General features: G+C 39.0%; 1 protein-coding gene across 1 annotated transcript; it reads left to right on the top strand.

The window, feature by feature from the left end:
- The first annotated feature begins 6242 nt into the window (after positions 1–6242).
- On the top strand, positions 6243–9092 carry LOC139146290 (uncharacterized protein C17orf113-like). The gene is made up of 3 exons (XM_070717698.1): positions 6243–8113; positions 8587–8591; positions 9049–9092. The coding sequence occupies exons 1-3, from the start codon at positions 6243–6245 to the stop codon at positions 9090–9092; spliced, it is 1920 nt and encodes a 639-aa protein (XP_070573799.1).
- The last annotated feature ends 2205 nt before the right edge of the window (positions 9093–11297 follow it).

The following is an 11297-nucleotide window of genomic DNA, read 5'->3' as shown; positions in this document are numbered from 1 at the left end:
TTAATTTGCCAGAAATGACATTCCTATAATGACAAATTCATCAGCACATGGCCAAACCTTGGGCAGTGGAAACTATAACACTTTTAGTTTAGCCATATGAGTCTTCCAAGGAGTTTATCATTGATCAACACTTGTCATGAATGGCCGTACTTGACTCTAAACTCATACATTTACCTATGCCATTCGCACGACAATGTTACGTGCAGAGAAAACGAACAAAAGGGTGAACTCAGCAGTTAACGTTTAAACAAAATTTATTACGAAAATAAAACTAATTGCTAAGTCAGGGATAGAGTACAAGCTTTAAAAGTGTACAGACTACTTATCTCAGCTGGGACGGCAAAGCTCCAGTCTCAGAGTTGTAACAGTCAGTTGATGAATGAACAGTCCTTGCAGGCTTGAAGCTGCACAAAGTCCACAGTATAAATCCAGCGTTGACAGTGAAGGTCTTGAAAAGTCTTGAGAATGACTACTGCTGGAGTTTAGTAACACACAAGAGACACGATCCCAAAAGTCTGACTGGAAGCTGTGCACGTCCCTTTTATAAAGGCATATAAGAACAATCTAGAACTTTTATTGACATGCTAATTACTGTTCTAAAATTATCTCCTTACACAACTAATCAACTTTCCAGAACATTCCAAACATGACTAATTGAATTCAAGGTTGTGAGGTCATTAAGGGCAGAGTGACCTTGGGAATGTTCTAGACTAATTGAACTCAGGTCATGATGAGTGTGGGGGAAATGACCTACATAACACACCCCCTCTTCAAAAAAAAGAAAATTTTTCAAAGAAAAATCTTTCTTTTGCAAATGTAATCTTGAAAAAGATTTAAGTACTCAATTTTTTTTTTCTTACTCTAAAGTAAAACTTCTTGAAAGTGAACAATAATAAACTCTAAATACGAGAGAGACAGTCTGCAATTAAATTGTCTCTGCCTTTGATATGTCTAATGTCAAGATTAAACTCCTGTAACATTAAACTCCATCTTAGCAATCTCTGATTTTTGCCTTTAAATTTCTGCAGAAAAACAAGAGGGTTGTGATCAATATAAACCACTATTGGCTGATTTGAAGAAGTAACATAAACTTCAAAATGCTGTAAAGCTAATATCAAAGATAAACACTCTTTTTCAATTGTAGAGTAGTTTCTCTGGGATTTGTTAAATTTGTGTGAAAAGTAGCAAACAGGATGTCCCATGACTATCTTCCTGCAATTTGTTGTTGGAAAACTTGAAATGGCACTGAATTGGCATAAAGTATGCACGGCAAAGTCCGGTTATTTTTACTGAGTTCGATAAAGTCATTGTTCGGCAAATACTTGGCTTCCTCCTGGAGATATTCCGCTTTCGCAGGATTCAGTCCGTCTGGATGTTGTTCCACTGGATTACTGTCGCAGACATCTTCGTTGTGGTAGATGATGTTTGTCCTCGTTGGAACATCTTTGAACAAATGTTCATGGATTGGTTCTTTCAGCTGTTGTTGTTGTTCTGGCTGGAGGTGTGCCAACTTTGTAGACTCCAGCTTCTCCAGGATTTCTGAGTTCTGAAGCTTGACCGAGCCCAGCTTTGAGTTTAGAGTATTTTCACTCAAGTCAGTTTCAGTATCACTATCTTCATAATGTTTGAACTGACTGCACTGACAGGCTGAGTTATAGTAGGATTATCCCTATCCAAATATGGCTTAAGCATATTTATGTGACATAGCTGTTTTTGTTTTCGCCTGTCAGGTGTATTATGATGTAATTTAAATCACTCAATTTCTTATCAATTAGGTATGGCCCAAAGTAACGAGCATGGAGTGGTTTGCCAGGAATTGGAAGTAGAACAAGAACTTTTTGACCTGGTTCAAACTTCCGTTTTGAGGTGTTTTATCATATTTGGTTTTCATTGACTGCTGAGATGACTCAAGATTTTCTCTGGCTAATTCACATGCTTTAGAGAGTTTTGTACGAAAATCTGACACATATTGCAAAATATTCAGACAATCATCGTCGTCAGACAGGAATTTCTCTTTAACGAGCTTAAGTGGGCCACGGACTGTATGTCCAAATACAAGCTCAAATGGGCTAAAACCAAGAGACTCTTGAATTGACTCTCTAACAGCAAAGAGCAGAAAATGAATTCCTTCATCCCACTGCTTCTCTGTATCGAAACAGTAGGTCCTAATCATACTTTTCAGAGTTTGATGAAATCGCTCAAGAGCACCCTGACTTTCTGGATGATAGGCGGATGACCTATACTGTTTAATGCCTAGCTGATCCATTACTTGTTGAAAAATTCCAGACATAAAGTTGGAGCCTTGATCGGACTGGACACATTTAGGGAGGCCGAATAAAGTGAAAAATTTGACTAAAGCTCTCACTATAGTCTTTGTCTTTATATTTCTCAGTGGTATGGCTTCTGGGAACCGAGTTGATGTACACATAATTGTCAACATGTACTCATTTCCTGATCTTGTTTTTGGTAGGGGCCCAACACGTCTATTAGTATCCTACTAAATGGTTCTTGAAATGCAGGAATTGGCTGTAAAGGGGCCTTTGGAATGGTCTGATTTGGCTTTCCTACCATTTGACATGTGTGACAAGTTTTACAGAAATGTGCTACATCCTGCCTGAGATTAGGCCAATAAAAGTGACTGAGAATTTTGTGATAAGTTTTCCTGACCCCTAAGTGACCAGCCCAGGGGGTTTCATGGGCCAGGCGCAATATTTCAGCACGATAGGGCTTTGGAACCACAATTTGATGTTTTATAGCCCAATCGTCATCAACCAAAACGTCTGGAGGTCTCCATTTACGCATGAGAATACCAGATTTTGTATAATAGGAAACAGAGCTATCTGAAGTTTTACCTTCATCATCTACCCTGTCAAACAAAGACAAAATATCTGGGTCTTTGTGTTGTTCTGCAATGAGATTTGATCTAGAAAATGTCTGACTTTGGTCAGCAGAAGTTTTACTGGAAGTTTCAAATCCACGAGGGATAACGGAATGATCCGTGTCAAACACCTGACTGAGAAAGGTGTCATTTAAGTCAACATCTGTGACATTATTTTGAGAGTATTTTGATTCTCGGAAGTTTTCTTTGACATGGCTCGAGTAATTGCACACGAAGGAAATAAATCGGGTATCTCTTGTTCAATTGGCTCTGGATCCTGATCTAAAGTAGGATTATCAGTCACAAGTGGATTAGTAATGACCTTGTCCCCAGCAAGGTCGTTTCCAAGAAGAAGGTGAATCCCTTCAAAAGGCAAAAAAGGCCTAATACCTAAAGTCACAGGTCCAGAAACAAAGTCCGAAGACAAATAGACATTATGGAGAGGAACAGGAATGTAGTCATTACAATCTACCCCCTTAATAAGAACTTTAGAACCTGAAAATGACTTTTCAGAAAACGGCAGGGTATCTGCCAACAAAAGAGACTGGGAAGCCCGGTATCTCTTAAAATTTTGACAGGGGTAGCGGAAGAGAAATCACTAGAAAGTGATATAAAACCATTATGAATAAATGGCTCGAAAATACCCATAATGCTATCTTGAGAAGAATTGACCTTGACCTCATTAATTGGGGATAAGAGGGGTTTAACCTCAGAAAATGTGTTGCACACATTATTAGACTCTAATTGAGTTGATGAAGAAATAAAGCCGGTGGGCTTAGATCCACTTTGACCACTTTGACCTTCACGTTTCTTTTCAATTTGAAACACTCTGACATTAAATGGCCGTCTTTCTTACAATAATTACAAGAAAGTGTACCAAACTGTTTGTCAGAAGGAGATTGAGACTTGGGATCTGATGATGTGGGAGTGTTACTTGAACTCTGTGAACTGTTGTCATTTGATTTTCTACTCTCCTTGAGAAATTCTTGGATGAAAAGGAGGAGTTAAATTTACCTGCATTGTTTCTGTATGAAAAGGACTGGGATGGTTTGCTGAGAAAGGAAGATTTGTGGGTCAATGAATAATCATCGGCCAAACGTGCAGCAACCTCCAATGTATCTGCCTTTTGTTCATTGATAAACGTCTTGATGTCACTCCGGATGCACCTTTTAAATTCCTCAATCAAAACAAGCTGTCGTAATTTGTCATAATTCTGACTGACCTTTTCAGAAGAACACCAACGATCAAACAGTTTGTTCTTTTGTTCGAGCAAATTCAACATAAGTTTGATCCTTCACCTTCTCACAATCCCTAAATTTCTGACGGTAAGCTTCAGGCACCAACTCATAGCCCTTGAGAATTAATTCCTTCACAGAATCATAATCTGAAGCCTGCTCTACTGACAACTGAATGTAAATTTCTCTGGCTTTACCCACCAAAGCACTCTGCAAAAGCATAGACCAGGACTCCTTAGGCCAATCCAGACTCTGAGCAATTTTCTCAAAATGAAGGAAATATTTATCAACATCCTTTTCTTGGAAAGGGGGAACTAACCTGAAATGCTTAGTGATGTCAAACTTGTCTGAAGGGAAGAATTTTCCTGACTGTCCAAGCTCTAAACGTCTCATTTCTAACTGTAGTCGATGTTCTTCCAATTCTCTCTCCTTTTCTCTCTGTCTTTCTTCCATTTGTAATTCTTTGTCTTTCATTTGTATTTTTCCTGCCTTTCCCTTTCTTCCATTTGCAATTTTTCCTTTTCTAATTCCAATTTCTTAAGCTCCAAATCTGCCTGTATTTCTAATTCTAATTTTTGAGTTCGAAGGAAGACTCAGGCTCATAATCTTTTAAGGCAGACTCTTCAAAATGGCCAGAATTAACTAAATGTTTTGCAATCGAACTGAATTTCTCGCTTGCGCATAGATCTTTTGACATCTACTTTAAGGAAATTTGCCAGTGCTATGAGGTTGTCTTTTCTGAGGGAATTAAATGTGTCCTGATCAAGGTCATCCATTTCCTCTGGTTTAAATTCCGCCATAATAAATTTCGCTGAGTTCACAGTATACAGTAGTTTTGAAAAGGCTGTCAAAATGTTGTCAAACGGCTCAAAATATTCGTCTCCCAGACGAGCCCCCAATTTGTTACGTGCAGAGAAAACGAACAAAAGGGTGAACTCAGCAGTTAACGTTTAAACAAAATTTATTACGAAAATAAAACTAATTGCTAAGTCAGGGATAGAGTACAAGCTTTAAAAGTGTACAGACTACTTATCTCAGCTGGGACGGCAAAGCTCCAGTCTCAGAGTTGTAACAGTCAGTTGGATGAATGAACAGTCCTTGCAGGCTTGAAGCTGCACAAAGTCCACAGTATAAATCCAGCGTTGACAGTGAAGGTCTTGAAAAGTCTTGAGAATGACTACTGCTGGAGTTTAGTAACACACAAGAGACACGATCCCAAAAGTCTGACTGGAAGCTGTGCACGTCCCTTTTATAAAGGCATATAAGAACAATCTAGAACTTTTATTGACATGCTAATTACTGTTCTAAAATTATCTCTCTTACACAACTAATCAACTTTCCAGAACATTCCAAACATGACTAATTGAATTCAAGGTTGTGAGGTCATTAAGGGCAGTGACCTTGGGAATGTTCTAGACTAATTGAACTCAGGTCATGATGAGTGTGGGGGAAATGACCTACATAACAACAATGACAACCATTTTGCAGAAAGTTGATTACATGATAAACATTAATTGAACTATTCTCAACATATCCCCAATTGCCCATAATCTCTGAGTGATCCCAACCAACCCCCTTCTCCCACCCACCCCCTGAAACTATTCAGGAACATTGACGTTATAAAACTGGGGTCAAACTTATCTACTATAATCATCAATTTCAATGAACTTATGCCGGATAACAAGTCATTCTAAGGTACTTCATAACAACGATTATTTCAATGACTATATCAATTCATTCATTCTGGCAGATTTAATCCTTATCCTGCGCGATTCCCCGCCTGTTGCACCTGATGCGCCCCTTGGAATCGGATCAAGGGGCGAAAATCGCCCCTTCGTGATGCCCGCCCTTCGACAAACCACGCGCATCCCTTCCCACAGTCACACGTCAGTCAATTGGGGTTATAGAACGTATTTGGAACAGCCGAGCTGATGAGACAAACTTTCACTTCCCCTCCGTTGGCGGATGTTGCTATTTACGTTCACGTTCAATTTCTGTACATTTGATTACTGTTCAATTATCTCCAAGACTATAGTGTGCAACTGATGGAACAGCCCAAAGCGTCGCGTCGTAGGCGTCAAATGAGATTGTCTGCCTCAGCACATGCTTCTCTGTTTAGCTGTTGATGCATGAAAAGACAACGCTGTCTTATCACGTCGTTTTTTGCTCGTGAACCGAGCGAAATTTCTGAAAATGCTGCCACTGTCAAGACAAATGTTACCAATGAACGTACGTCTTCCACCTCATCGGAAGTTCTCACTGCAGATGCTGATCATGCCAATTGCGCAACAACCTCAACCATCGCCAGTCATCAGACTGATTCAGCCACTGTTACTGTTGACACTGATGGTAGCCCCACGGAAGCGAAAAAAAAGAAAGTTGATGTTTGGAAAGACAGTTGGCTAGCCACTTATTCTTGGCTAGAAAAGCCACAAAGTGACCGTGGAATGTTTTGCAAGGTTTGTCGAAGGGCTGGTAAAGTTACTCCGTTTTCCTGCGACAAAGGGTGCACCAATTACAAAACGTCCACACTCATGCGGCACGCTGCTAGTACGAAACATCAGGAAGCCCTGAAGGAAGTCACTTTGCGGTCAGGTATGAAAACTGTCGTGTCCAATGCTCTCACAAAAAATCAGAATGCTGTTCTTGTGGCCATAAAATGTGTTTATTGGCTCGCGAAGGAGGCAGTGGCTACGGACAAGTATTCATCATTACTGGATCTTATGGATGCCAACGGCTGTGAATTGGTGAAAAATCTGAGCGTGTCGGGTAATACGTCATACCGATCGCACACAACTGCAGAAGAGTTACAACAGGCATGTGCGGATGCCATAAAGGCCAACATTATAATTGTCAGGAATATTCGTAACAGTGATTTTTTTAGCCTTCTGACGGATGAAAGTACGGACATATCGGTCTCTGGCCGACTTGTACTATACATCCGCAGTGTGACTGATGAGTTTGATGTCAGATCGAACTTTGTGGGAAACCTTCATCTTGTTGAAAAAGATTCCAGTGCTATCACCGATAAACTCTGTGAGACATTGAAACAAAATGGTTTTGAAACAACCAGAATGGTTGGACTTGGAAGTGACGGAGCTTCCGTCATGGTGGGACATAAGAACGGTGTCAGTGCCAAACTGAAGGGCTTAAATCCGTTTTTACTGAACGTGCACTGTATTGCACACCGCCTTGCTCTGTGCACGAGCCAGGCTGCTGCGACGGTCGATTATTTGAAAGAATATAAAAATATTCTAACCAGTCTCTTCTACTACTTTAAGGCCTCATCTCTGCGCTCGTCACGATTACGGGAGGTCGAAATAATGTTAGAAAGTCCACAACTAAAAGTCAAAGAAATTCATGAAGTTCGCTGGTTTGCGTTTTATGACGCGTTACAGACTGTTTTCCGTTCTTGGAATGCCCTGGTTACATTTTTCGATGCACAGAGCAAGAGCAAAGATGCTAAAGCTGTTGGCCTGCATGACAAATTGACTCAATATAAATTCATTGCAGTCACATATATTATGATGGACATTATTCCCATTGTAACTCGTCTAAATCTCATCTTCCAAAAAGATGACATTGACATAGCGGCAGTCAAACCGTGTGTGAGTACTACCATAGAACAACTCCAACAATACAAAGAAGGGAATATAAAGGGTTTTTATGCAACAAAGCTTGAGGAGGAAATTCGAATGTCTGGGCAAAACCAGCCGACTTTAATGGGGCACAGTTTAAAGAATAGAGAGAAACAAATTGCTCTCGTGAACAGAGTAAAAGATGGCTTCATTGACAATTTGATAAACAATATCAATGTACGATTTCCAGCAGACAGTACGGGTGTTATTTCAGCCTTTGATGTTTTGGCTATGCGTGACTTATCATTCATTCCTCCTGATAGATTATCTGAACATGGTAATGATAAACTTGAAATTCTTATTGCTCACTATGGAGTCAATAAAGTAACTGGAGAAGGTCAGGTATGCAAAGAGAAAACCAGGTATGAATGGAGTTTGGTCAAAACATTGGTTATGCAACAGGCATATCCTCGTGACAATTTTACCTACCTATGGAAGTTGATAAACATTAACCATAAGCACACACTGCCAAATTTAATCACTTTGGCCAAAGCAGCTGTTGTATTACCTGTTAATACTGCAATTTGTGAGCGAGGGTTTTCGGCACAAAATAGAGTCAAAACCTCCCTCAGAAATCGTTTGGAAGAGAGTTCCTTAAATCGCTTACTAACCATTCTAGCAGAGGGCCCACCACTTTTGGAATTTGATAGTAATGAAGCCCTTAAATTGTGGGAGACCAGAAAGTCTAGACGGATTTTTCAAAGTGAATGGTAGTAAGTCATGTAGCAATTGAAATAGTATTCAATGTCAAAATGACCAAGGTTGTTAATAAAGGAAAAATAATGACTGAATATACTGTGAATTGTCATTCATATGATTGTTATTTTGACCAAAGTCCAGGTAAGTGCACAAGTATTGGCGGAGGGAAAAATACATCATGCTGTTACACAAGGGAATTTGGCAGTAATTATTTGGGGAAAAAAGAGGTGCCCCCTTGAAAAAAAAATCCCCCCCTGATTTCTGCTGAGGGGGCGACAATCCCCCTAAAAGTGAAAAGCTGGAGAAAACACTGCATAACAACGATTATTTCAATGACTATAACAATTCATTCATTCTAGCAGATTTAATCCTTATCCTGCCAAGTTCTTCCGTCAGAATCAGAGAAAATTGGTTTGAACAAGACCTTAATAATAATAGCATGCCACAAGTGCTGCATTTTAGTTTGAAATTTCAAGACCCATGAAAACCTAATGAACTAAACAGGAGTTCCTACATCTGAACCTGCTATAACATGCATGCCAAGTGGGTACAAGATGTTTAATTTTTGGCTCAATACCGCTTTTTGTTGCCTTGGCAGATGATGATGTCATTCAAGCTAGCAGCAATAGGGACAATGTCTAGCAAAGTAAATGAAATTATATATTGAGGCACAGTCATAAGGCCAAGCAGAGACGCACCTATAAATGGATGTATTTGACTTGTGGACCTTAAAAAATCACGTTCTATAAATGCATTACAGCGCGAGTGCTTTGATGAATATTCAATTACTGTTCAATGAAACATGATTCCTTTGAATGTACCGCTGTATAACAGCTCATGCAAAGTCATTTTCTCATAAGTATTCTAAAACAAAGTGGTAGAAGTGACCTTGCTGATAGATATTGGGACAAACTTATAAAAACATCACCTAACACTGGGGTCAGTACAACCTTTATCATTTAGCCATTTAAGGAAAGACTTGTTTTTTGATCAAGTGGCCAAAATTCAGTGAAAGAAAATACTCTATTAAAAAGGATTTTTGGGAGATGTGTTAAGCCTACAGTTTGATGGTTGACAAAGCCTTAGAAACACACACGAATGTACTGACATGTAAACTTGTAGATTGACAACCTCCACGGACGACAAGGACGACTACCTATTAGATGTTGGTTTATCAAGAGATGAATGCAGATTGTCAAACAGCGTACGGACGACGACGACACCACCTATTTGATATTATTGTCTTTAACAAGATGAATGTTGATTGACAAGCACCAAACTGACAACAATGAAAACCACCTATCAGGTACTTTTTTTGCAAGATGAATGTTGAAAGCAGTAGATGCTTTGATTTACTATGTGCAATGGCAACCATTACTATAAACATATTCCAAATTTCCCAAAACAGTTGCTAATTGCTGCCCAACCTTTTTAAAGGACCTAAGCTTGCCCAAAAAATTGAACTGACATCTGGGATACAAATCTATGGGTAAGCTAATATATTGTGGCCATCAACTTAATTAAATATATCCACTCTACACAAGTTACTCATAGTCACTTAAAAATTCATTTGCCAGAAATAAAATTGCTATGATGACAACTTCATCAGCACATGACTAAACCTTGGGCAGTTAAAAGTAAAACAATTTTTTGGAAGATCAGTCTTTCCAAGGAGTTTATGATTAATAAACACTTGTCATGAATGGCCGTACTTGACTCTTAAACTCATAAATTTACCTATGGAATGCGCAGGACGATGATAACCGTTTTGCAGAAAGTTGATTACATGATGAACATTAATTGAAGCAGTTGCTTTCACGAAAGTGCATGTTAATTGAACTATTCTCACTATTTTCACAATTGCCCATAATGTATGAGTGACCCCGACCAACCCCATCCCTCCCACCCACCCCCTGAAACAATTCAGGAACATTGACGTTATAAAACTGGGGTTAAACTCATCTACTATAATCATCAATTCAATTAACGTATGCCAGACAACAAGTCATTCTAAGGTACTTCATAACAACGATTATTTCAATGACTATATCAATTCATTCATTCTAACAGATTTAATCCTTATTCTGCCAAGTTCTTCCGTCAGAATCAGAGAAAATTAGTTTGAACAAGACCTTAATAGCATGCCACAAGTGCTGCATTTTAGTTTGAAATTTCAAGACCCCTGAAAACCTAATGAACTAAACAGGAGTTCCTTCATCTGAACCTGCTATAACATGCATGCCAAGTGGGTACAAAATGTTTAATTTTTGGCTCAATACTGCTTTTTGTTGCCTTGGCTGATGATGATGTCATTCAAGCTAGCAGCAATAGGGACAATGTCTAGCAAAGTAAATGAAATTATATATTGAGGCACAGTCATAAGGCCAAGCAGAGACGCACCTATAAATGGATGTATTTGACTTGTGTACCTTAAAAAATCACGTTCTATAAATGCATTACAGCGCGAGTGCTTTGATGAATATTCAATTACTGTTCAATGAAACATCATTCCTTTGAATGTACCGCTGTATAACAGCTCATGCGAAGTCATTTATTCATAAGTATTCTAAAACAAATAGATAGAAGTGACCTTGCTGATAGATATTGGGACAAACTTATAAAAACATCACCTAACACTGGGGCAATACAACCTTTATCATTAAGCCATTAAAGGAAAGACTTGTTTTTAGCTCCCATAGCCATATGTATATATGGCAATGGAAGCTATTCTTATAGGCTAGGGAAATGTCTGTATGTATGTATGTCTGTATGTCTGTCCGTCAACATCAAAAACTCCAAAACCACTGTACATTTCATCTTGATATTTGGTGTGTACATGGATGATGG

Source organism: Ptychodera flava, chromosome 12 (assembly GCF_041260155.1).
Source record: "Ptychodera flava strain L36383 chromosome 12, AS_Pfla_20210202, whole genome shotgun sequence".
In the NCBI taxonomy this organism is placed as follows: domain Eukaryota; kingdom Metazoa; phylum Hemichordata; class Enteropneusta; family Ptychoderidae; genus Ptychodera; species Ptychodera flava.
The sequence above is the reverse complement of the archived record's forward strand: the minus strand, read 5'-3'. Positions and strand labels throughout refer to the sequence as shown.

Coding starts and splice junctions, on each gene's coding strand:
- LOC139146290 (XM_070717698.1), top strand. CDS start 6,243: ATGAAAAGACAACGCTGTCTTATCACGTCGTTTTTTGCTCGTGAACCG.